Source organism: Schistocerca cancellata, unplaced genomic scaffold (genome assembly GCF_023864275.1).
Source record: "Schistocerca cancellata isolate TAMUIC-IGC-003103 unplaced genomic scaffold, iqSchCanc2.1 HiC_scaffold_1143, whole genome shotgun sequence".
Lineage (NCBI taxonomy): Eukaryota > Metazoa > Arthropoda > Insecta > Orthoptera > Acrididae > Schistocerca > Schistocerca cancellata.
The window spans coordinates 563773-591705 of record NW_026047142.1 but is presented as its reverse complement, the minus strand read 5'-3'; the positions used below and the strand labels follow the sequence as shown (position 1 = coordinate 591705).

Here is a 27933-nt window from a genome sequence, read left to right as displayed (position 1 = left end):
CATGAAATGCTACTTAGCATGCACAAAAAAGGAAAGGACAAATGGCTTCCACTGCAATGATAAAGCAAAATTTTCTCTCCACATCTTTGCCACATACTAGTAAATTACTTGTACTCTGGTGGTGCCTATTTCAAGATTTAAAACACTCTCCATTGATCTTGTAAGCAAATACCCATTTATCACCATTACAAGAACTTCCTTGTTGTTGTCACTGAACTTAAAATTCACATTACACTGGCTACCAAAAGTTAAGAGAGCGACTGCAGAAATACTGCTCAGATTTATTAAAGGATCTCACTAACATTGTAAATGCAAACATTACAACTATTTGTTTAAACTCCATGCCCCCTGGACTGTGATTCTACACAATCAACTTGTCATATGACTAAACAGGATTACATGCAGTATCACACATCACTGACAACAGAAATATACTGGTTATTTAGTTGGTCAGGGAACATCTACAGAAAGATTGTTCATTCATGAAAAAAGAAAATAAATGCAACACAAAACTTGCCATCCGTAATATCCTTTATAGAACACTGCATTGCACAATACATGTTGGACTCAGTATATAGTTGCATGCCAAGAAAGCAAGATCATCACACTCACATCACTGAAAACTACTTCTTTGCAAATGGGTGTATTTATGGAACTTTATAAGTTGTAAGATATGTCTAATAAAAAAGAAGCGTTATTGAAAAATATTACTTAAATGAACCACTTAGCTAAAAAATTGTGTATTATTCGTATAAATAAAAAACCAATTGTATAATAAATTTCCTAAAACAATTTAAAGTGAAACAAAAACTACGTCCATTGTTAATGTAGCTACTACTGTAATTTGATATGATGTATTATAAAGAAAAGATTTCATTTGGTCCTCATAAATTATGAATGGCCATAAATTACTAATCCATACATATTATAAAATACAGGGATATTACAAATGATTGAAGCGATTTCATAAATTCACTGTAGCTCCATTCATTGACATATGGTCACGACACATTACAGATACGTAGAAAAACTCATAAAGTTTTGTTCAGCTGAAGCCGCACTTCAGGTTTCTGCCGCCAGAGCGCTCGAGAGCGCAGTGAGACAAAATGGCGACAGGAGCCGAGAAAGCGTATGTTGTGCTTGAAATGCACTCACATCAGTCAGTCATAACAGTGCAACGACACTTCAGGACGAAGTTCAACAAAGATCCACCAACTGCTAACTCCATTCGGCGATGGTATGCACAGTTTAAAGCTTCTGGATGCCTCTGTAAGGGGAAATCAACGAGTCGGCCTGCAGTGAGTGAAGAAACGGTTGAATGCGTGCGGGCAAGTTTCACGCGTAGCCCGCGGAAGTCGACGAATAAAGCAAGCAGGGAGCTAAACGTACCACAGCCGACGGTTTGGAAAATCTTATGGAAAAGGCTAAATCAGAAGCCTTACTGTTTACAAATGCTACAAGCCCTGACACCCGATGACAAAGTCAAACGCTCTGAATTTTCGGCGCGGTTCAACAACTCATGGAAGAGGATGCGTTCAGGATGTTTTCAGTGATGAAGCAACATTTTTTCTTAATGGTGAAGTGAACAGACACAATGTGCGAATCTGGGCGGTAGAGAATCCTCACGCATTCGTGCAGCAAATTCGCAATTCACCAAAAGTTAACGTGTTTTGTGCAATCTCACGGTTTAAAGTTTACAGCCCCTTTTTCTTCTGCGAAAAAAACGTTACAGGACACGTGTATCAGGACATGCTGGAAAATTGGGTCATGCCACAACTGGAGACAGACAGCGCCGACTTCATCTTTCAACAGGATGGTGCTCCACTGCACTTCCATCATGATGTTCGGCATTTCTTAAACAGGGGATTGGAAAACCGATGGATCGGTCATGGTGGAGATCATGATCAGCAATTCATGTCATGGCCTCCCCACTCTCCCGACTTAACCCCATGCGATTTTGTTTCTGTGGGGTTATGTGAAAGATTCAGTCTTCAAACCTCCTCTACCAAGAAACGTGCGAAAACTGCGAGCTCGCATCAACGATGCTTTCGAACTCATTGATGGGGACATGCTGCGCCGAGTGTGGGAGGAACTTGATTATTGGCTTGATGTCTGCCGAATCATTAAAGGGGCACATATCGAACATTTGTGAATGCCTAAAAAAACTTTTTGAGTTTTTGTATGTGTGTGCAAAGCATTTTGAAAATATCTCAAATAATAAAGTTATAGTATAGCTGTGAAATCACTTCAATCATTTGTAATAACCCTGTATATGTTTAAACCCCATGCCCCCATGGACTGTGATGCTACACTATCAACTTGTACTATGACTAAACACGATTACAAGCAATATCACACATCACCAACAACAGAAATCTACTGGTTATTTAGTTGGTCAAGGAACATCTACAGAAAGATTGTTCATTCATGACAAAAGTTTTCTAAGAAAATAAATGCAACACAAAACTTGCCATCCGTAATATCCTTTATAGAACACTGCATTACACAATACATGTTGGACTCAGTATATAGTTGCATGCCAAGAAAGCAAGATCATCACACTCACATCATCACATCCATAGCAAATGGTAATTCAGTTTTACAAATGAAACACTCAGTTTAATGAAAAGGATAAGAGTGCTACTCATCATAAAGATAACACATTGCGTAGCAATTTGTCCTCCTCATAACTGCTGATATCGCAACTTGGACTTTCCTTTGTTCAGTTTAATGAAATGTACATCCTCCAATGGTTGTTGCATTGAAAAATATGAAACTCTGTATTAACTCCTGCATCTGTACATCATTCCTTTCCTGTTCCTTTACCCAGTCCCAGCCTGCCTTCTCCTCCTGGTGTAGAAACAACTAAAAACATCAAAACCTAAATTTTCAACATTTCCTTTTCCATTAATGTGTGTCAGATATACACCACTCATTCTGGATTCCAAATCTGTTGAACCCTTATTCTCCCAGAAATGGTGTTAATATTGAATTTTGACAATATTTTGAATTAAATTATAGACTATATAACAAAGTGGGTATAATAAAAACCAGTTTGCGAAAAAAATGATTGCTTCTATGTCAGATGATTTGGTGTAAGCTCATAATGACTCCACATTTCCAATTTTTCAATGGAAACAAGGGATGCCCAAATGCAAGGTAAAATATGGCTTAATTTCCAAAAATGTGAAACATGTATTTTTAATCTCTAACCAAAAAACCAAACACCAAATTTCAAAGATTTACCTTTAAAAATGCTTTTGCAATAAAATATTTTCATAAATGTCCCCCCCCCCCTCCATTTCACCCCCTTAGGGGCTGAATTTCCAAACACAGTGATTTGCATATCTTTTATTCCTAACAGAGAAACTTAATACAAATTTTCGGACATTTAGGTTCAAAAACGCTTGCACAGTGAAATATTTCCAGAAAAACTTTCATTCCCTGTTTCACCCTATAGGGGTTGAATTTCCAAAAACAGTGAAACACTTTTTTTTATTTCCAACTGAGAAGCCAAATTTAGATATTCACAGATTTAGCTTTGAAAATTATTTCATAATAAAATATTTCCATAAAAAATATCATCTGCTTTTTCACCCCATAGAGGTTCAATTTCCAAAAACACTGAAATAAATATTTCTTTTATTTGTACCCGAGAAGTCAAAATAGATAAAGCTTTAAAAATACTTCAATAGTTCCTTAATAATGAAACATATTTCTTTGCTTTTGACCATGAAACCAAATACCAATTTTTGTAGGCCTAGCTTCAAAACTGACTTATAGTGACATTTTAAAAAGAAAACTCTTCATACCCCATTTCACCCCTTTAGGGTTGGAATATCAAAAAATCCCTTCTTAAGCAATTCCTACAGTATGAGATTTTCACTCTGCAGCGGAGTGTGCACTGATGTGGAACTTCCTGGCAGGTTAAAACTGTGTGCTGGATCGAGACTCGAGCTCGGGACCTTCGCCTTTCGCGGGCAAGTGCTCTACCATCTAAGCTACCAAAGCACGACTCACGCCCCATCCTCACAGCTTTACTTCTGCCAGTACCTCGTCTCCTACATTCCAAACTTTACAGAAGAAGGTTCGCATGATAAAATGAATATAGCACTTCATTACATTTTGAATTTATGCCAAAATCTCTGACGCTTTGCTCAACATAATTGCTGCTTTTGTTTCTAATTCTTTGATTTCAGCTTGCTTTCACTTGTTCGGTAATCATTCCTTCTTTTCTCATTCACATTCCTTCTAATTTTTTAGGTCCTCTTAGCACAAAGAATGCGCATGCGAAAACAGGATATAAGACTTTTCTCGATATCACCATTTCCATAATAGTTTTCTTTATGAGCCAAGAAGCAATGCTATACTTTCCCCTTTCAGGTGGTCTTTTATGTAGCTCAGCAACATACTTCTTCAAATGTGGAATATGTTGTCTAAGTGCTCTCTTCATGACTTACAAAATTTCCAACCCATCTTACAGAACAAAATTTGAGAGGGAGCTCGGAAAACCCTGTAATGTTTGAGAAGGTTGTCCTCCTTGATGGAAAATACTTCATAAAGTACAGAATCACCCTAAGAAATTCAAGAACATTCCAGCCACTTTCATTATGAGCAGTTTTCAAAGCTTCATTCACTACATGAGGTGAGCAAGTGCAACAATGAAATATTTGTGTTTGATTATCTTCTTCATTGAATAGAAATGCTTGAAAATCATGAAACATATTCAAGTTCACATCTGGTCCATCCACAGAAATTTGTATTATATTCTTAGATGACAAATTCAAACCATTCAGATCCTCCAGGAAACCTGATTATAAATAAGAAGATGTGGCAAAATTCAAAAACACAGATACTAAATATCTTGTGGATACAGACCGATACTGTTCATCCCTGAAACAAACCACCAAATCCGTCTGTGCCTTTTGCACAACTTCGCTTAAACTCTCACCATATGACACACAAAAGAATCAAACTTCCCTGACTTTGTTAGGTAGGAGTTTCAGGAAATGAGGGCCAAGTCCACAAGTAATTATATGTGACAACCTACACTTGCGTAACTGTATTTTTTTGGTAATCATGCTGCCAGAAAACATAATTTGGAATACGTCTGTTGTGTTTCCGGAACTTCTCACTGAAGAATGAGACATGACTTTATTCAAAGACCATATAATCTTAGATTTTACTTTCTCATCAATAACCAAAAAATGTTTCAATGAGTTTGTTTTGGAGCCCTCTTCAACTGAAGTTCTAGATATTGTAGTAAGAGCAAGTGATTGCAATTTGTCACTACCATTTAAATTCCTTTCAGAACAAACTTGTGACTGTGCTGTCACTGTTTCTACTATATCACAAGACAACTTGTTTTGTTGCCTTGAAACTAATGAATCAACCAATGCTGAATGTCTCTTTCCTCTTGCATGTGTTTTTACATTTGAAATGCCACTGGTACTAATGTCTAAGTCACATTTGCACAAAATGGTCGACAGATGCCAAATTATAGTCTGCAAGTACTACTAATATGGTGTGGGAAACATTTTAGTTAGCGAGAAAAATTTTTTACTCTGATTGCCCTTAACATCTTTAAAATGAGATTAAAATTACAATAGTTTTATATTAGTAATTAAAAACTTCTAAGGAAGTGTCTTTCCAAAAAAGATGCAGAATGAAGATATTTAAACAGAAGCGGGAGTGGACAGAATTAAAGGAACAATCGATAATCCTCCAGCACCACATGGGATGACAGCACTGTCATGGGTGGAAATACAATTTATATGTCATTTCCACTAGGTGTATGTGTGGTGTCACGTATAGCTCAATGAAGTCACACCTTCACATTTCTCAATTTCCTCTCATGGTTGCAAACTGCAGTAGCAGTCTTTGCTAACATGGCTTGAACAGATGGACACTTAAGTTTCCTACACATAAGTTTCCTACACATAATGAAGACCTAAGAGATCTGGCGAATCTTTATTATGTTGTTGTTGTTGTTGTTTTTTTGTGGTGTTCTGTCCAGAGACTGCAGCTCTCCATGCTACTCTATCTTGTGCAAGCTTCTTCATCTCTAAGTTCCTAATGCAACCTATATTCTTCTGAATCTACTTAGTGTATTAATCTTGTGGTCTCTCTCTACGATTTTTACCCTCCACACTGCCCTCCAGTACTAAACTGGTGATCCTTTGATGGTTCAGAACATGCCCTACCAACTGATCCCTCCTTCTAGTCAGCTTATGCCACAAATTTCTCTTCTCCCCAATTCTGTTCAGTACTTCCTCATTAGTTACATGATCTACCCATATAATATTCAGTATTCTTCTGTAGCACCACATTTCAAAAGCTTCTATTCTCTTCTTGTTTAAACTATTTATCGTCCATATTTCACTTGCATACATGGCTACAATCCATACAAATACTTTCAGAAAAGACTACCAGACACTTAAATCGATACTAGATGTTAACAAATTTCTCTTCTTCAGAAACGTTTTGCTTTCCATTGCCTGTCTACATTTTATATCCAATCTACTTCGACCATCATCTGTTATTTTTCTCCCAAATAGCAGAACTCATCTACTACTTTAAGTGTCTCATTTCCTAATCTAATTCCCTCAACATCACCTGATTTAATTCGACTACATTCCATTATCCTCATCTTGCTTTTGTTGACAATGTCTGTTGCGGTTAACTGCTCTTCCAGGTCCTTTGCTGTCTATGACAGAATTACAATGTCATTGGCTAACCTCAAAGTTTTTATGTTTTCTCCATGGATTTTAATTCCTACTCCAAAGTTTTCTTTTGTTTCCTTTACTGCTTGCTCAATATACAGGCTGTTAGCATTGGGGATATGCTACAACCCTGTCTAAGGTAAATGGTAGGGTCAGTATTGCCTCACGTGTTCCAACATTTCTACAGAATCGAAACTGATCTTCCTCAAGGTCAGCTTCTACCAGTTATTATATTCATCTGTAAAGAATTTGTGTTATTATTTTGCAGCTGTGACCTATTAAACTGATAGTTCCGTAATTTTTGGATCTGTAAACACCTGATTTCTTTGGGATTTGAATTATTATATTCTTCTTGAAGTCTGAGGGTATTTCACCTATCTCATACATCTTGCTCTCCAGATGGTACAGTTTTGTCAGGGCTGACTCTCCCAAGGTCATCAGTAGTTCTGATCGAATGTTGTCTACCCCCGGGGCCTTTTTTTGACTTAGGTCTTTCAGTGCTCAGTCAAACTCTTCATGCAGTGTCATATCTCCCATTTCATCTTCATCTACATCCTCTTCCATTCCCATAATATTGTCCTCAAGTAAATCGCCCTTCTATAGACCCTCTGAATACTCCTTCCACCTTTCTACTTTCCCTCCTTTGCTTGGAACTGATTTTCCATCTGAGCTCTTGATATTCATACAGGTGGTTCACTTTTTTCCAAACGTCTCTTTAATTTCCTTGTAAGCAGTATCTATGTTACTCCTAGTGATGTATGCCTCTACATCCTTACATTTGTCCTCTAGCCACCCACCCCTGCTTCGCCATTTTGCACTTCCTGTCAATCTCATTTTGGAGATGTTTGTATTCCTTTTTGCTTCCTTCATTTACTGCATTTTTATGTTTTCTCCTTTCATCAATTAAATTCAATATCTCTTCTGTTACAAAAGGATTTCTACTAGCCCTCATCTTTTTACCTACTTGATCCTCTGCTGCCTTCACTATTTCATTATTTCTTTCCCCCGTTCTTGTCATTCATTCCCTAATACTCTCTCCAAAACTCTCAACAATGCCTAGTTCTTTCAATTTATCCAGGTTCCATCTCTTTAAATTCCCACCTTTTTGCAGTTTCTTCAGTTTTAATCTACAGTTCGTAACCAATAGATTGTGGTCAGAGTCCACGTCTGCCCCTGGAAATGTCTTACAATTTAAAACCTGGTTCCTAAATCTCTGTCTTACCATTATATAATCTATCTGAAACTTTCCAGCGTCTCCACACCTCTTCCACACATATAACGTTTTTTATGATTCTTAAACCAAGTGTTAGCTATGATTAAGTTATGCTCTGTGCAAAACTCTACCAGGCAGTTTCCTCTTTCATTCCATTCCTTAACCCCATTCCATATTCACCTATAACTTTTCCTTCTCTTCCTTTTCCTACTATTGAATTCCAGTCCCTCATGACTATTAAATTTTCATCCCTCTTCACAATCTGAATAATCTCTTTTATCTCGTCATACATTTCTTCAATCTCTTCGTGATCTGCAGAGCTAGTGGGCATATAAACTTGTACTAGTGTGGTAGGTGTGGGCTCCGTGTCTATCTTGGTTACAATAATGCATTCACTATGCTGTTTGTAGTAGCTCACCCATGCTCCTATTTTTTTTTACTCATTATTAAATCAACTCCTGCATTACCCCTATTTGATTTTGTATTTATAACCCTGTATTCACTTGACCAGAAGTCTTATTCCTCCTGCCACTGCACTTTTCCTTTTTAAATTTTCTAACCTACCTGTACGATTAAGGGATCTGATATTCCACATTCTGATCCATAGAACACCAGTTTTGTTTCTCCTGATAACGATGTCCTCCTGAGTAGTCCCAGCCTGGAGATTCAAATGGGAGACTATTTTACCTCCAGAATATCTTACCCATGAGAACGCCATCATCATTTAACCATACAGTAAAGCTGCATGCCCTCGAGAAAAATTACAGCTGTAATTTCCCCTTGGTTTCAGCCTTTTGCAATGCCAGCACAGCAAGGCCGTTTTGGTTAATGCCACAAATCCAGATCAGTCAATCATCCAGACTGTTGCCCCTGCAACTACTGAAAAGGCAGCTGCCCTTTTCAGGAACCACATGTTTGTCTAGACTCTCAACAGATACCCCTCCGTTGTCGTTGCACCTATGGTACGGCTATATGAATCGCTGAGGCGTGCTAGCCTCCTCACCTAAGATACAACTTACCCATCACCACTTGATTGTCATCCTTCATTATCTGGCACAGTTCACAAGTTCTGATAACTGTTAAGACTTTCTCACTTAAGTTCTTAAGGGGACATGCTTGTGAAAATGACCAAAAATTTGAAGAAAAATTCTTGGTCCATAGAAATAAGCATTTCATGCTGATTTCAAGAATGTATAGTTAATGGGCATTATAATTTTCCACTTGTTCTTAAATTGTGGTTGAACGTAATTTTGCACAGTGGCCATGCCCATCCGCCAGTTTCAAGTGCAACAGAATATGTGATGCATTATTCTGTTCCGTTTTTTTTCCCGTCGTTAATTAGGGATCATTAACACACGTGTATTCTAGAAGGCACTGACTCCAAGAAACAAAGTACAGGCATGTCTAGAAGGCTGTGGTTTGAATGTTTACATTAGTGGTTTTATAGTAATTGTGTGTTGTTTTGTTTCTCTGTGTGTGTGTTTCCTGTGCTACAAATGCCGAGAGTAAAGATATTTAGCCTCAAACGAAAGTTTCGCGGCAACCAGTTCCAAACACAACCAAATAATACACATCAGTTGCTTCAAAAGTCACCCATAGAAACTGTGTCTACAGACAGTGCTTCTAGACATAAACTTTCACTTTCTGAATGTAATAAGAACAAGCCTAGTAGTATTGTAAGCAGCAATAATGACGGAAATGTTGTTGTGAACCTAAATAAACTGTCAAAGACTTTTGAAGAGTGCTTACACAAAGTGAAATTTATTCTTTGACTTAATATTATAGACTAGCAATAAGGAGTAATGTAGGAAATTTTGTGTACAGGTGGTCAACGGTAAAAGTATTACTCTCTTTTATAGGAGGTTTAGATACCATGAATAATGAAAAAAGAAACCAAAATCCAGAAGAAACAAATCACAGCAATAGTAAACATAATTCAGAATTTCAGGGAAAGAAAAAGGCAAACTTTTGTCAGGTAACAAATTATACTTGGGGTAAGCATAAACAACTGAGTAATAGGCTGAGAAATGCAAATGCAGAAACACTTAGGAGTACTAAAAGGGATGATGATAAAACAATATTTCGATGATATACACAGTGATGAGCCGCATTATTTGAGGAAGATGGGCAGTGTCCTGGTCAAAGAGCCAAAACCCAGGATGTACAAGGATTGGAACTTTAATAATGGCAACTATTTATTTACAGCTTATACAAAATAGATATGTGTTTCAAAGTTTTACTGACCTTCAAAGTAGTCACCAGCATAGTGTATAGCCCGTTGCCAGTGATGTGGATGTCGTAGAATACTCTTAGCAGTGCCAGTTGTGATGATAGTTTGAGCAGAGTGGTCTGCTGCCCAACGAATTTGTGGAAGTTCTGAAGCGAATTCCGTGAAGTGTTTCCTTCACTTAAGAAATCGAGGGCTTAGGTCAGAGGTGGTATAGCACTTAGCAGCCCCATCAGTCAAACAAATCAGTAACAGGTTACAATGAAAGTGCTTGAGCATTGTCCTGCAAAATGGTGGTCTGGTCCTGTAGAAAGTGTCATTACTTTTGTCTCTATGCTGTTCATTTTTGGAACACAACCTATGACCATCTTAGAGATAGAAGTGATGACATTTTCTGGGACCAGACCATCATTTTGCAGGACAATGCTCAAGCATGTACAGTGCAAGCTGTTACTGACTTGTTTGACTGATGGGGCTGCTAAGGGCTATACCACCTACTGCACTCCTCTGACTTAAGCCCTTGTAAGTTCAACTCTATTTCTAAACTGAAGGAAACACTTCACGGAATTCGCTTCAGAACTTCCACAAATTCGTTGGGCAGCAGACCACTCTGCTCAAACTGTCATCACAACTGGCACTGCTAAGAGTATTCTACGACCTCCACATCACTGGCAACGGGTTATACACAATGCTGGTGACTACTTTGAAGGTCAGTAAAACTTTGAAACACATATCTATTTTGTATAAGCTGTAAATAAATAGTTGCCATTATTAAAGTTCCAATCCTTGTACATCCTGGGTTTTGGCTCTTTGACCAGGACACTGCCCATCTTCCTCAAATAATGCGGCTCATCACTGTGTATATCATCGAAATATTGTTTTATCATCATCCCTTTTAGTACTCCTAAGTGTTTCTGCATTTGCATTTCTCAGCCTATTACTCAGTTGTTTATGCTTACCCCAAGTATAATTTGTTACCTGACAAAAGTTTGCCTTTTTCTTTCCCTGAAATTCTGAATTATGTTTACTATTGCTGTGATTTGTTTCTTCTGGATTTTGGTTTCTTTTTCCATTGTTCATGGTATCTAAACCTCCTATAAAAAGAGAGTAATACATTTACCGTTGAAAACCTGTACACAAAATTTCTTTAGGTACATAGTAAATTAAACATCTAACTAGTATCTTCGCTACATTCTCGAGAGGGTAGTCTACAGACTTCAATCGGATAAGGTGACACACTGCACACTTTTTAAAATTGCCCCATGAACTATTAAAACATTTTAAGTGCAGTAATTCTAACGTTATTTTCTTCTGTATAGCTCCTGATCAATATTTTCGTTTAAATATTTCCTGAAAAAAAAAATTCTGAGATGTAAACTCCTCTGAGTGTGCATTTCCTCACACTGTTGCATCCCCTACCAAGTAAGTCAATGCCGAATCTATGTTCTTAGAATCCTCCTACTTTTGTTGTAAGGTTCTAGAAAATACTATAAAGAAATAAGTAGAATGTACACTCATGTTCAGAAAAAATCAGAACAGCTTGAACGACTAGATATAGGACATTGATATTCACAGGGCATGTACATTAGTGTGTTCTGCAGAAATGATTAGCATTTCAGTCACCTCATTCCAGCATACCTCTTGTTGCCTAGTAGGCACAGGGTCTGCCACGGGCACTGGTAACGCGTTCCACGCATGATGGCATAGATGCATATACGATGTGAAAGGAGTCTTGCTGTATAGCCATCCATGCTCCATTGACATGGTTCCAAAGTTCATCTGTGGTGGTCAGCACTGGGTCACAGCACTGTACCCATCATTTCACCACATACCACACATTTTCGAATGGTGGCAAAGTCTGGAGATCTGGTGAGCCATGGCAAAAGGCTGACACCAAGAAGGTACAAGTTCAAGCAGCAACATGTGGTTGTCCATTATCTTGCTGAAAAATGGAATCTGGGGTGTTATTCAGAAAGAGCAAAGCTATGAGTCACAAGAAGTCACACTGGTCACGGTGCCGTGGACTAGCAGCAAATGTTACTTGTAGTTGTACTCAATAGCACCCCACATCGTGCTTTTCCATCATTGATATTTGCTTAAAGTTGGTGCTGTGTGTCTTTTGCAAATGTAGTCACTGTGATGTCACTCCCTGTCTACAGTGAACCAAAATGTGGCCATCATTTTCAAATAAACAGGACTTGGATTCATCTGAAAACACTATCTGATGCTATTCCTGTCCCCAGTGACGTCATTCCATACACCACTGAGGTCTAGCATGTTTCAGCCGCATGCACATTTTATCGGCAGGTGGTGGTGTGCCGCGATATTGATGTTGACCTTCAACCCGTGGGCTGACATGATACAAATGCTAATCATGTCTGCCGAACATACTAATATACATGTCCCGTGAGTATGAATGTCCTATCTCTAATCATTCGAGATGTTCTGTTTTTTCTGAACACGACTTTACATTACCACCAGGTTTAAATTTTGCAAAATGTTTCTGCATATTCAAGTTACTTCCTTCCTAATTACATTGTAGGAAATACTGCAACCAGCCCCAAATATTTTTAAATTATTTTATTAAACCATTACTAGTTACAGAGCTACCTATCATCAGATAGCAGCACCGACTTCTTTGCAAGTTTTACATTTGTGTCCTGAATTATAACAAGGTATTTGTGTTACACTGTTTACAAAACGCTTTACATTTGTTTTATAAAATATATCAAAGTTTTTATGAGTACAGTTTTATGCCCATACATGCTCTATACATAGCACTTACTTCACAAAAAGCCCTCCTTTACATCTTATAAGACAGTGGTTTGATTTTCTTTTACAGTCCATGTTGATCAATGAAGTGAGCTAAATATGCGATGGCTCATACATTTGTTTACATTGGCAGCTGATATAGTGTACCAAAGACTGATATATATGAACAGGTATGGCACACTTCTAGAGCTACTGCAAATGTACTTTTAATGGTACAGATAATTCCATACAGTTATACATTTAATTATTAAGGTTTCAAAGATGATGATAATGGTCAATGAAGAATTTTCTCTCTGTCAATTAATTATTATTGATATCATTTCAAATTATAGGAGCTGTATGAAATTTTGGAGGTATATCGGATTTCTTTCTTTTCTGTTCTAGTTAAGGAAATATCCCTAAGTCATCTTTGATGCTTATTTCTGTGTTTCCACATTGGATCATGTGACTAGCAAAATTTGACTTATTTAGGTTGTCGAGCCTGACAGCATCTATGTGTTCACAGTATTGTACATTAAACCACTTACCAGTTTGGCTAAGTTAAAGTTGGGGCACACAGAACAATTTAGTTTATAAATGCCAGACGTATGCTGTACTTCAGTTTTTAAATTTAAGTAGTGAATAATTTTGTCTTTCATTTTATTGTTTGTGCGAAAATTAATTTTGATATTTTATTGCATGGAATAAGTTTGCAATATGATATGATGCTTTACCAATGAATGGTAAGCAGATATATTTCACAGAATTCTGAGGAGCTATTTGAGCTAAATTGCTCTTTTATTTGGACTTAGAGCTATTTTTGTCACTGTATTTCTTTTTATTTCTGTTGTGAAGTTTAGTGATGGTGTCAGAGCAGTAACCATCATTATGGGTGATTAGTTTGATTGTTTTTAGTTCATGCAGTTTATCTTCAGTGTCCAAATGGATTTTTTTCCATTCTGTTGAGTGTTACCCTATAATACACCATTTTGTGTCGCTCAGGGTGACATGATTAGCTGCTGTCGTGGCATCCGTTGTAGTGGGTTTTCTATATATTTTAAACTTATATTTACCACTGCATTTACTAATTTTTTATCCAAGAAATTTATGTCATTATCAATTTCATGCACAACAGTAAAATTTAGGTTTCGGTGTGATTTGTTAACCTCTTTTTAAAACTAACTAACTTCTTCTACCGTTCCATCAAATAAGGTAAGTGTGTCATCCCCACTGTGTCTGTAATATACGACTTTTTTCTTTATTGTCATATTGGCATTGAAAAGGATGTTTCTAAATGATTTATGCATATATTGGCTAGCAGGCTAGCTAGGCACCTGCCTATTGCAAGGCCATCTTCTTGTTCATACAAATTGTTATTAAAGCTGAACTAGTTTTGTGACAGCACTAAGATTATAAATTTAACTAGATCATAAATTTCTGGTATACTGATCTTTTTTATGTTTAAGCATGTTACTTTTAATTACAGAGATCGTTTCTTTTACCAGTACATTTGTAAACAAGTTAAATATCAAAGAAAGTGAATGTGGCTATGTGTGGTATGGGGATGTCTTTGACATTTCCTGAAATCTCATGGCTATCATTTTCGCTAAAAATTATCTTCAAATGTAAAGGCCTTGGTGACGATCTCATTAAGTTTTTTTTTTTTACTTATTTTATAGTAAGTGCTCTTGAGGTCACAATCAGACATATAGGACAATGTTCTTTGTAAATCTATGATTGTCATCAAAGTCCTGAGGGTGGAGGGTACATTATTGTGCATTCAGGTTTTTCAATTGAGACTAGGATGAAGTTGCACTCTCTGAGGGCTTTTTTATGCTTAGCCTATAATTTTAGGTTTGGCTAAGTATTAATTTCTTTTATGTTACATTTCTGAAAAAAATCTACATCTACATCCATACTCTGCAAGCCACCTGACGGTGTGTGGCAGAGGGTACCTTGAGTACTTCTATCAGTTCTCCCTTCTATTCCAGTATCGTATTGTTCATGGAAAGAAGGATTGTCGGTATGCCTCTAATCTCTCTGATTTTATCCTCATGGTCTCTTCGTGAGATATACGTAGGAAGGAGCAATATACTGCTTGACTCCTCGGTGAAGGTATGTTCTCGAAACTTCAACAAAAGCCCGTACTGAGCTACTGAGTGTCTCTCCTGCAAAGTCTTCCACTCGAGTTTATCTATCATCTCCGTAACACTTTCGCGATTACTAAATGATCCTGTAACAATGTGTGCTGCTCTCCGTTGGATCTTCTCTATCTCTTCTATCAACTCTTCTCTATCTCTTCTATCAACCCTATCTGGTACGGATCCGACACTGCTGAGCAATATTCAAGCAGTGGGTGAACAAGCGTACTGTAACCTACTTCCTTTGTTTTCGGATTGCATTTCCTTAGGATTCTTCCAATGAATCTCAGTCTGGCATCTGCTTTACCGACGATCAACTTGATACGATCATTCGATTTTAAATCACTCCTAATGCGTACTTCCAGATAATTTATGGAATTAACTGCTTCCAATTGCTGACCTGGTATATTGTAGCTAAATGATAAAGGATCTATCTTTCTGTGTATTCGCAGCACATTACACTTGTCTACATTGAGATTCCATTGCCACTCTCTGCACCATGCGACAATTTGCTGCAGATCTTCCTGCATTTCAGTACAATTTTCCATTGTTACAACCTCTTGATATATCACAGCATCATCTGCAAAAAGCCTCAGTGAACTTCCGATGTCATCCACAAGGTCACTTCTGTATATTGTGATTAGCAATGGTCCCACAACACTCCTCTGTGGCACACCTGAAATCACTCTTACTTCGGAAGACTTCTCTCCACTGAGAATGACATGCTGCATTCTGTTATCTAGAAACTCTTCAATCCAATCACACAATTGGTCTGATAGTCCATGTGCTCTTATTTTGTTCATTAAATGACTGTGAGAAACTGTATCGAATGCCTTGTGGAAATCAATAAACACAGCATCTACCTGTGAACCTGTGTCTATGGCCCGCTGAGTCTTGTGGACGAATAGCGCGAGCTGGGTTTCACACGACCGTCTTTCTCGAAACCCATGCTGATTCCTACAGAGTAGATTTCTAGTCTCCAGAAAAGTCATTATACTCGAACATAATATGTGTTCCAAACTTCTACAACTGATTGACGTTAGAGATATAGGTCTATAGTTCTGCACATCTGTTCGACGTCCCTTCTTGAAAACGGGGATGACCTGTGCCCTTTTCCAATCCTTTGGAATGCTACGCTCTTCTAGAGACCTACGGTACACCACTGCAAGAAGGGGGGCAAGTTCCTACGCGTACTCTGTGTAAAATTGAACTGGAATGCCATCAGGTCCAGTGGCCTTTCCTCTTTTCAACGATTTTAATTGTTTCTCTATCCCTCTGTCATCTATTTTGATATCTACCATTTTGTCATCTGTGCGACAATCTAGAGAAGGAACAACAGTGCAATCTTCCTCTGTGAAACAACTTTGGGAAAAGATATTTAGTATTTCGACCTTTAGTCTGTCATCCTCTGTTTCAGTACCATTTTGGTCACAGAGTGTCTGGGCATTTTGTTTTGATCCACCTACTGCTTTTACATAAGGCCAAAATTTCTTAGGATTTTCTGCCAAGTCAGTACACAGAACTTTACTTTCGAATTATGTTTGCTGTGAAGTTCCCTTTGCTTCTGCAGCAGTTTTCTAACTCGGTTGTTGTACCAAGGTGGCTCTTTTCCAGCTCTTACGATCTTGCTTGGCACATACTCATCTAATGCATATTGTACGATGGCTTTGAACTTTGTCCACTGATGCTGTGTTGAGCTGTCAAGGTACTCTGAAATCTGCTTTTTGTCACTTTTGCTAAACAGAAAAATCTTCCTACCTTTTTTAATATTTCTATTTACAGCTGAAATCATCGATGCAGTAAACGCTTTATGATCGCTGATTCCCTGTTCTGCGTTAACTGTTTCAAATAGTTCGGGTCTGTTTGTCACCAGAAGGTGTAATATGTTATCACCACGGGTCGGTTCTCTGTTTAACTGCTCAAGGTAGTTTTCAGATAAAGCACTTAAAAAAATTCACTGGATTCTTTGTCCCTGCCACCTGTTATGAACGTTTGAGTCTCCCAGTCTACATCCAGTAAATTAAAATCTCCACCCAGAACTATAACATGGTGGGGAAATCTACTTGAAATATTTTCCAAATTATCCTTCAGGTGCTCAGCCACAACAGCTGCTGAGCCAAGGGGCCTATAGAGACATCCAGTTACCATGTCTGAGCCTGCTTTAACTGTGACCTTCACCCAAATTATTTCACATTTTGGATCTCCGTCAATTTCCTCCGATACTATTGCACTTCGTATGATTATAAACATGCCTCCCCCTTCACTGTCCACCCTGTCTCTGCGGTATACATTCCAATGTGGGTTTAGAATTTCATTACTGTTTACATCTGGTTTCAGCCAACTTTCTGTCTCTAGCACTATGTGGGCATTGTGACCGTTTATTAATGAGAGCAGTTCTGGGACCTTTCTATAGATGCTCCTGCAGTTTACTACTAGCACATTAATATTGTTATTCCCTGTTGCATTTTGCCTACTCCTACCTTTCCGTGTCTCAGGAGGTGTCTTGTCGGGCCTACGGAGGGAATTCTCTAACCTAAAAAACCCACATGTGCACTCCACACGTACTCCGCTACCCTTGTAGCCACTTCCTGCGTATAGTGCATGCCTGACCTATTCAGGAGGACCCTACATTTCTCCACTCGATAGCGGAGGTTGAGAAATTTGCATCCCAGATCTCCGCAGAATCGTCTGAGCCTCTGGTTTAAGCCTTCCACTCGGCTCCAAACCAGAGGATCGCGAACGGTTCTGGGAACAATACTACAAATAGTTCGCTCAGATTCCACCCCGCGAGCGAGGCTTTCCGCCTTCACCAACTCCGCCAACTGCCTGTATGAACTGAGGATGGCCTCTGAACCCAGACGGCAGGAGTCATTGGTGCTGACATGAGCAACAATTTGCAGTCGGGTGCACCCAGCGCTCTCTATCGCCGCCGGCAGGGCCTCCTCCACATCTCGGATTAGACCCCCCGGCAAGCAGACAGAGTGAACACTGACCTTCTTCCCCGACCTTTCCGCTATTTCCCTAAGGGGCTCCATCACCCGCCTAACGTTGGAGCACCCAATCACTAATAAACCCCTCCTCCCATGTGCCTGCTCGGTCCTTGCTGAAGGAGGGGCCACATGTCCACTCACAGACAGAGCGGGCAATGACACATGGCCAGCCTCCACATTGACCCTCCGCCTCGTGCGCAATGAATGCCGCTGAAACCGCCACTCCCCTTGGGGAGAGGGTGGCCCAACTGCGCCCGGTACCTGCGAAGATGTCTCGACAGCAGGGACAGTGGGTGAAGCATGTAACACCTGGGGTGTACCATGCGACACACCAGACTCCCCACTGCCGCTACACTCCGAGGCAGCAGCCTGAAGACAGCTGACCGTGGTCATCAACACGTTCAGCTGTTCTCGAACAGTGGCCAGCTTCTCCTGCATCTGTACACAGCAGTCACACATCCTATCCATCCTAAGAAATCAATTTACTGTAGAGAGTTCATCAACTGCTAACTAGACTGCTAATTCACTGAAGGCGGCTGACAGTTGACTAAACTGTGGTTACTAGACACTTCTTGTAGAAAACAATGAAAATAGCACTACCTGTCTCTGGACTGTATTCAAAACAAACACTAGCACTACTGGCACTATGGCTGACTAAAGGGACTCTCTCTGACTGTATTCAAAACAAACAAAAAATCTATGGAACACTATTACTAACACTCGACAATTAAAGCTTCCTAAAAGCAAAAACACACGGAAGAAGAAGTGAAAAGTAGGAAAAACACAGTTAATACTTAACGTAGCTCGCTGCACTGCAGACATGAAGCAGATGACGACACTGACACTACTGGCACTATGGCTGACTAAAGGGGCTCTCTCTGGCTTTATTATAGTGTTTGTCTATGTAATCGTCTCCATACATTGTCACTGTAGAGCTTTGTTCTCAATGAGTTTTTTATTTATTTTTCTGAGATCAGCTGAGTATTGCAAAAATTTGCATTGCGTCTTGTTTGTGTCTGTGTGTTCCTGGATTAGCTGGTTGGTTTGGGGAAGGAGACCAGACAGCGCGGTCATCGGTCTCATCGGATTAGGGAAGGATTGGGAAGGAAGTCGGCCGTGCCCTTTCAGAGGAACCATCCCGGCATTTGCCTGGAGTGATTTAGGGAAATCACGGAAAACCTAAATCAGGATGGCCGGACGCGGGATTGAACTGTCGTCCTCCTGAATGCGAGTCCAGTGTCTAACCACTGCGCCACCCCGCTCGGTCTGGATTAGCTCGTTTATTTTATTACTTACTGCATTTTCACTGCAATTATTTAATTTAGTTATCTCACATGCAATTTTGGTTTCAACAATTGCTTCTTTAATGTTAATTTTTACTTTTTTTAGTTGTAATGTTATGTTTTGGGGCCTTGTTTAGCAGATTTTGTTCAAAATTAATGAAACTAATAGTTCTGAAGTTGATAACTCTATCAAAGAAACAATCTTCAACAGATGATGGGTTTTTGTATGACTTCTTGCTTGAAATTAGGGCTTTTATGATATGATATTTTGTCCTAATGAAAACACCAGATTAGTCTACAATGCATATGAAATGCACAGGAAACAGCAAGTTATTTCATTCTAAATGAAGTACATACATCTGACTATTCAGAAGCTCTTTCTGTTTGTACTGAGCTCTCATTTCACTACGTAGCCAACACTGTTCACACTTTACCTTTGCTAGATATGCAGTTTTACTGATGTTCTTGACGTTCACTTTGATATACTTTAGAATGACTCTTTCAGCAAGACACGTTTTGTTAAATGCTACAGTAAGTATTGCTTTCATTAGCTGAAGCTTGCACTTTTCACAAATCATGCACAGATCTCCTTACCTGGCGACATAATAACAAAATAACAAAATTATTTTATCCACCTTGGTGAGAGAAGACCGGAGCTGTTTTCGTAAATTATACTGTGGGAGTAACATTGACGTTTTTGGAAGTTTTACATTTTTGACCTGAAGTATAACAATGTTTCTGTGATTGCATACTTTACAAAAGGTTTTACATATGCATCCTAAAAGATAACCAAGTTATTGTGATTACAAAGTTATATACTTATATACGTTCCATAAATTGTACTTTACATACTATAAGATGAAGGTCTGATTACTCTTTTACGATCCACGTGATCAATGCCGCTGTAAACAAATGTATCCACCACCTTGTATTTAGTTCATTGACCAACATGAAGTGTAAAAGAAAATCAAACCTCTGCCTTATAATATGTAACAGAGAGCTTTTCATGAAGTAAAACAATGTATAGAACACATATACATGTAAATTTATGCAATCATAAAAACTCTGAAATATTTTAGAACACAAATGTAAAACCTTTCATAAATTAAGCAATCACAAAAATTTTCTTCTGTTTTAGGACACAAATGTAAAACTTGTAAAGAAGTCAATGCTACCCATCTAATGATGGACTCAGGCCTTAAATTAGTGCTGGCACAATTCAAAAAAATCTTTTAGCTGGTTGCAGTATTTTTCCTAAAGTGTGATTTATGAAAACAGATGTGGTGTTCTCTAACTAAAATGGATAAAATACTATCTAATTGAAATATTTCCAATAATGTACTAGTGGCACAGGATTTTCCCAGATACTGATTTTCTTTCTATTGTGGTTTTTGCTAACTCCTCCCATAATCATTTGAATTCCATGTTTTGTTGAGTAGCCTCATTCCCCAGAAAGTTTGATACACTACTGGCCATTAAAATTGCTACACCAAGAAGAAATGCAGATGATAAACAGGTATTCATTGGACAAATATATTATACTAGAACCGACATGTGATTACATTTTCACGCAGTTTGGGTGCATAGATCCTGAGAAACCAGTACCCAGAACAACCACCTCTGGCCGTAATAACGGCCTTGATATGCCTGGGCATTGCTGGAAATAATAACGGCCTTGATACACTTGGGCATTGCTGGAAATAATAATGGCCTTGATACGCCTGGGCATTGAGTCAAACAGAGCTTCGATGGCATGTACAGGTACAGCTGCCCATGCAGCTTCAACACGATACCACAGTTCATCAAGAGTAGTGACTGGCATATTGTGATGAGCCAGTTGCTCTGCCACTATTGACCAGACATTTTCAATTGGTGAGAGATCTGGAGAATGTGCTGGCCAGGGCAGCAGTCGAACATTTTCTGTATCCTAAAGGCCTGTACAGGACCTGCAACATGTGGTCGTGCATAATCCTACTGAAATTTAGGGTTTCGCAGGGATCGAATGAAGGCTAGAGCCTCGGATCGTAACATATCTGAAATGTAATGTCCACTGTTCAAAGTGCCGTCAATGTGAACAAGAGGTGATCAAGATGTGTAACCAATGGCACCTGATACCATCACATCACGCCAATATGGCGATGACGAATACATGCTTCCAATGTGCGTTCATCACGATGTCACCAAACACAGATGCGACCATCATGATGCTGTAAACAGAACCTGGATTCATCCAAAAAAATGACGTTTTGCCGTTCGTGCACCCAGGCTTGCCGTCGAGTACACTATCGCAGGTGCTCCTGTCTGTGATGCAGCATCAAGGGTAACCGCAGCCATGGTCTCCAAGCTGATAGTCCATGCTGCTGCAAACATTGTCGAACTGTTCGTGCAGATGGTTGTCGTCTTGCAAACGTCCCCATCTGTTGGCTCAGGGATTGAGACGTGGCTCCACAATCTGTTACAGCCATGCGGATAAGATGCCTGTTATCTCGACTGCTAGTGATTCTAGGCCATTGGGATCCAGCACAGCATTCTATATTACCCTCCTGAATGCACCAAATCCATATTCTGCTAGCAGTCACTGGATCTCGACCAACGCGAGCAGCAATGTCATGATACGATAAACCGCAATTGCGATAGGCTACAATCCAACCTTTATCAAAGTCAGAAACATGATGGTACGCATTTCTCCTCTTTACACGAGGCATCACAACAACATTTCACCAGGCAATGCCAGTCAGCAGCTGTTTGTGTATGAGAAATCAGTTGGAAACTTTCCTCATGTCAGCACGTTGTAGGTGTCGCCACTGGCACCAACCTTGTGTGAATGCTCTGAAAAGCTAATCATTTGCATATCACAGCATCTTCTTCCTGTTGGTTAAATTTCGCGTCTGTAGCACATCATCTCCATGGTGTAAAAATTTTAATGGCCAGGAGTGTATTATTCAAGTTCTTTGCCTTTTCTCAAAATTTCTGTTCTACTAATTCTTGAATTTTTTCCTCCAAACTGGTAAGTGTATCTTGTGAACAAATTGGTTCACCATTTTCACGCCACTGTTCTAACAATTAGATATGGCCTTGTGCCTCTGAGATTGGATCCTTTACATATTTGCAAACCTTCTCAGTCAAATAATGTAAATAATCTACAATGATGTGTGATTCTTTAATATGACCATGTATTTCACACCTTACCAAATCACACTGTCATAAAATTTCAGTGTGTATCTCCTCTTTTAATGCTGACAGTATTTCATGTAAGTGATTACCTAGCCTCATCTCAACGTGTGAGTTTGGAACCTCACAAGTTTCCCAAATCTATTTCTTTAGCTCTTCTACTAATTTTGCATTACTATTTTCTGGCTTTGATGTACACTCTTGTTTTTGAAGCATTTCACTATTAATGTGATTGCCTTGAGCCATAATATTATATTTCATAATTACAACTTCACAAGAAAAACTGCTATATTTATTCCCTGTCCCTCAGGGGTTATTTTTCTAGTCATGCAAGTACAGTGGGTCTGTAAAGTCACAGTGCAGTTATGAACACATGTTGTGGCTAACTGAAACCAAATGAAAGATTGGAACTTGCACTACACTGGACAGTATAGCAAAGAGTTTCTGTAGTATGATGTTCAATGATGTGTGTGTATGTAACTCATGAAGCAACCCAACAAACCGGGTAGCAGCAGCAGCTGATCAGGCCATGTCAGTCGAGATGTTTATGATACAAAGAAAAGTTTAGTGTACTACGTGGCTTGCTTAATCCAAATCCATGACCAATGTTCAACTTTAATATCATCACACGCACAACAAAGAGCCACCACTTATAAAAAAACATTAATTGGTGGGATACCCAGTTAAAGGAGACTGGCAGTTTGTTGATGAACCATGTTCTGGTAGGCATTCACTACACACCGAGCCCATAGAAGCTGTAATGACACCCAAAAAATCTGGTGTATGTAGCATTGAAAATTAGACCTAAAAAAAAAGATCAGTTCATAAGGTCTGAAACAAAAGCTCATCTTTTTAGGGTTACAAATTGTGGTTGTTGCACAGTATCAAACTGACTGATAGGTCCAAACGATTGAAGTTAGTTACACATATGCTTAATGAGATTGATTATGATGAACAATTTATGTAGAAGATTGTGTATAGCTATGATGCCACATTCCATTTCTGTCATATTCATCACTGTTCATCAGAATATGGGCTTCAGAAAATCCTTGTGCCTATGCTGAACACGAGGTCAGCACATGGTGTGCCCTGATGCATAATTTTTAGGCCAATTTTTCTACATGGAGCAGACTATGACGTCAACAACTACCTTGACATGTTGCATTGAAGGCAGTGGCAGTGCCACAATTTGCAGAAGGTATCATGTTTGAACATGACGGCACTCCTCCACACTACATCAGTAATGTTTGCAAATTTTTGGATACAGAATTTCCCCCCACGAAGAATAGGAAGGGGTGGTTTCAACTCATGACCTAGTATCATTAGAATTTTACTTTTGGAGTTATGTGAAGCAACAGGTGTACAGTGAATGTATCAACAACATTAATCACAGAATCGCAGATGCTATTCGCTCTGTTACACCAGATGTCCCTACACGTGTGGTAAGAGCTAGAATATATCATTTAGATGTATGTAGTGCAACAAATGGAAGCCATTAGAACTGCGCTGAACATGTATGCACACTTGGAAAGTTTGTCTTTCACTTTCATCTCGTTTCACATTTATACCTCATTTCACTACATTTCTGCGACCAATTAAAACTGCACTATGACTTTACAGACACACAGTACACTGTATCTTCTATTTACCAAATTTAATATCACTTTTCCATTATAGTACTCCCTGCACAAAGTCACTTCATTTAATGTGCAGCAAACATTAACAATTAATTTCTTTACTCTATTTACACCACCAAAACAAACATATTTACCTTAAAATATATTAACCACAGCCCACCCTAAGATGAGAACTGTGTGCTGGTGATGAGTTGCATGCTGGTGTGCTGCAGACTCATCACATCAAGCAGCTGTCACAGGCTGCTGTTGTAGTGCGGCTGGCAACAAAAAACTGTGTGGTGCTGTAGGCTGCATGCCGAATCAGGAGGCGGACACAATGTTCGTAGACTGCCATCCTGTCACCATTCTTCTTCACAGAACTCACAACATCATCTTCCTTACTGTAATACCAACTGTATAAGGATTGTAGATCTTTTTCTTTTGTCACACATTTACAATCCTTAGTGGTGGACTTTTGTTACTATTATCAACTGTGCTTTTCTGTTTAATCTTTATTAGCACCCTTCTTTTTCTTCCCAAATTCTTGGCAATTTGTTCTCCCCTATTTCTTTATTAATTCTTCTTATCTGATTATACTACGTGTCTACAGCTAGATGTTCCATTGTTGGTGTCAGTTGCCCTTGGCAACTGTACTTCTCCTTGAACATAAAAGGAAAATCTTTCTTAAATTGATGTTCTTTTTTTGATTTTACACTCTCCTTCTACCATATTTCCTTTCTTCTGGCCTATATTGTCAACATATGCAACTTGGTTTGGGTCTTAGTTTGTCCTCAGACTGGATGTGTGTGTATCATGTTCACACACAAGGGCGTTCACACAAAGGGGCTATAGAAGTACCTTTACTCCTTGAATTCCATATATGCTCGCACAACAAAACTTCATTGAATATACAGTCACCTATATTATTTATTACAGGATTCACAGCTGGTCCTGCTATTCACTTGTAGCCTCTCTTCTTCTTTGTGCCTTGATCGGGACCCCCACCCTGACAATTTGAGCAATACACTGAAAGAGATGTCAATTCTGATCTAGCACCTCAAACACCTCTTTCCACTTAAAACTTATATTCTCTCATCAGTTGAGAATACAACCTGGTAATATTACATCGGCCAGCCTTGCAGACCTCAATTTAAATATTTGCTTCCACCTCAAGTACTTGTTCCATACCAAGATCAACAGCAAGAAGAACAAGAACAACTGAAGAAGATATCAAAGATACATTTTTACGTTGTTAATTCTAGTCTTATGTCTTCTCCATGACCATTTTCAATGACACTTTACACTCATGGCTGCACAGAATAACATACGCCCACTACAGCAGATGGAGACACGCGCTGACTATCCACTTCCACTAGACGGGCAGCTCTGCACAAACAGAAAGCCTAGCGGCAGTTTACAGCTCTCAATCATTCTCCCTTAATTTAAAACTTTTCTCTTTATTCACATGGATATTTTCATCTCTTGCAGAGCCTAAGAGATGTATATTGCCATTTTCCAATCTAAATGACATGTAACACTAACAGTAACACTATCTCCATTTGCCTACATGTTCTTTTTTATTATTTCTTTTTTTGTGCCATTATTAATTGCAACTGGGAAAGAGACCAGTACATATCACTAACAAAATATTACATTCAGATCTGTAAAGATAAAGCAGACAGCCCGAAATGCCTAACATGTACTAATACTTTTCCCAGTTGCATCTGGTAACAGCTCAAAAGCCTAAATTTGGGAAATAATAAAAAAACACGCACGCAGATGGTGGCATGACTTTGGTACAAGAGTTGAAAACTGAACAACAATAAGCTGTTTGAGTGTTCCAAGAAGAACCAAAAGTAATAGAAGTGGTTTGTTTGCAAAGCACTTTCACTTTCAAGAAAACGGTCACTTACTCCTTTGGTTACAGTGTACAAAGGGTAACCTTTGCATTCTACGAATTAATGCTGAATATCTCCACTGCAGAAAAAAACAAATTGCTACTTACCATAAAGAAGACACATTAAGTTGCATATTAATTATGCCTGTCTGCAGCCTAACGTGTCTCCTTTACAGTGAGTAACAATCTACCTTTTCCTAAATTGTTGATATTCCTACCTGGAGTTTCCATTCTTTAATGAGTTCCAAATGGAATACAAGAACTTATATGCCACAAGTCATCAAAGAAATCAGGAAAAACCACAGAATAATAGCCAGGAATATTTTAATAATTGTTGCATTTCAGCTGTGAAAGTTTACAACTGATAATTAGATACTTTTTACATCACCAAAAGTCATTAATATCAAATATACAAGACCAAAGGGAATTAAAAATACCATAAAGTTGCTAAAAGCAGCAATATTTTTCTATGGCAGTGTTTCTAGCAGGTTAGTAAAATCTTGTGAAAGCTTGATAGAATTAATCTTGAGCCGCATTCATAATCAGTCCTTCACTCAAGCAAAATTTGCTAACTACTTTTCAGTGTCACATATAGCAACCGACATATACCCTTACAAATGAAAACCTAGCAGAGCTACAAACAACCAAAATAATCCTGCTGGTATATTTTGTGACCTTACTGAAGCCTTTTACGTAACTAAACTGTTCAATTTTGTGGAACAAATATGCAAATTTCCTTCACAATGAACAGCTAACTGCATGTTCAAAAATGGTTCGAATGGCTCTAAGCATTATGGGACTTAACATCTGAGGTCATAAGTTCCCTAAAGTCAGAACTACTTAAACGTAAATAACCTAAGGACATCACACACATCCATGCACGAGGCAGGATTCGAACCTGCAGCCATAGCAGCCACGTGGTTCCGGACTGAAGCGCCTAGAACCACTTGGCCACAGTGGCCGGCCTGCATGATCTAAGGTGAGTTTTTGGCTTCAAAGGATCTGATGACAAGTCATATAAAACTAAATCACAAAATGCGGAAATATGAAATCAGTTACATATCAATGTAATCTACATTTTGAACATGACAAAAGGCAGTCATTGTAAGCAACATGTCAGAAACAAGTGAAATTTTAAACATGCTTACTTGTTCTCCACAGATCCCTGAATGCAGAGATCAAGTTCATCTGTTAAAACACACCACCATCTTTCAAAGGTCATCACTTTCTGGAAACAGAGGAAAGATAAGTCTTAATTATTGCATAAAATATATCATTGATCTAAGTTTTATTTATACAGTGATCATTTTTTATTCATGCAATTAGCTGCACAACCAAGTTCTTTTCTTTGCTGCAGTAAATGGATGAAACAATTGTACTGAGATAATCAGTGTTAGTTTAAGGCCAAAGTGACTCAAGTGTCCATTTGCGGCACCATTGGTGCTCGTCATGCAAAATTTGTAAACAATGTGTCTCATAATAAATAGCAAAACTAATCAGTTTCTATGCTCACTAGATTTAGATTTATTTTTAAAGGTCTTACCAAGCTATGGCAAGTAATGTACAAGGCAAGGAGTGAAAGGAAAAGGGGTGTTACAAGTGAAACAAGGTGAGAAGGGGTGGGTGCTAAATTTTTTTGCCACTTGTGTGAGAAAATGTTTTTGAAATAGCACTGGAGATGTTCTTGTTGTTGTGGCCTTTAGTCCTGAGACTAGTTTGATGCAGCTCTCTATGCTACTCTATCTTGTGCAAGCTTCTTCATCTCCCAGTACCTACTGCAGCCTACATCCTTCTGAATCTGTTTAGTGTATTCATCTCTTGGTCTCCCTCTACGATTTTTACCCTCCACGCTGCCCTCCAGTACTAAATTGGTGATCCCTTGATGCCTCAGAACATGTCCTACCAACCAATCCCTACTTCTA

At 38.7% G+C, this 27933-nt stretch overlaps 1 protein-coding gene across 1 annotated transcript in view; it reads right to left on the bottom strand.

Annotated features, from left to right (window-relative positions):
- The window catches only part of LOC126159437 (uncharacterized), a 199733-nt gene extending 172491 nt beyond the window's left edge, over window positions 1-27242 (bottom strand). The window contains exon 1 of the mRNA XM_049916547.1: window positions 27160-27242. Coding sequence (XP_049772504.1) covers window positions 27160-27199 — 40 coding nt within the window. The 5' untranslated portion in view covers window positions 27200-27242. The remainder of the gene's footprint in view (window positions 1-27159) is intronic.
- Window positions 27243-27933: the final 691 nt, after the last annotated feature.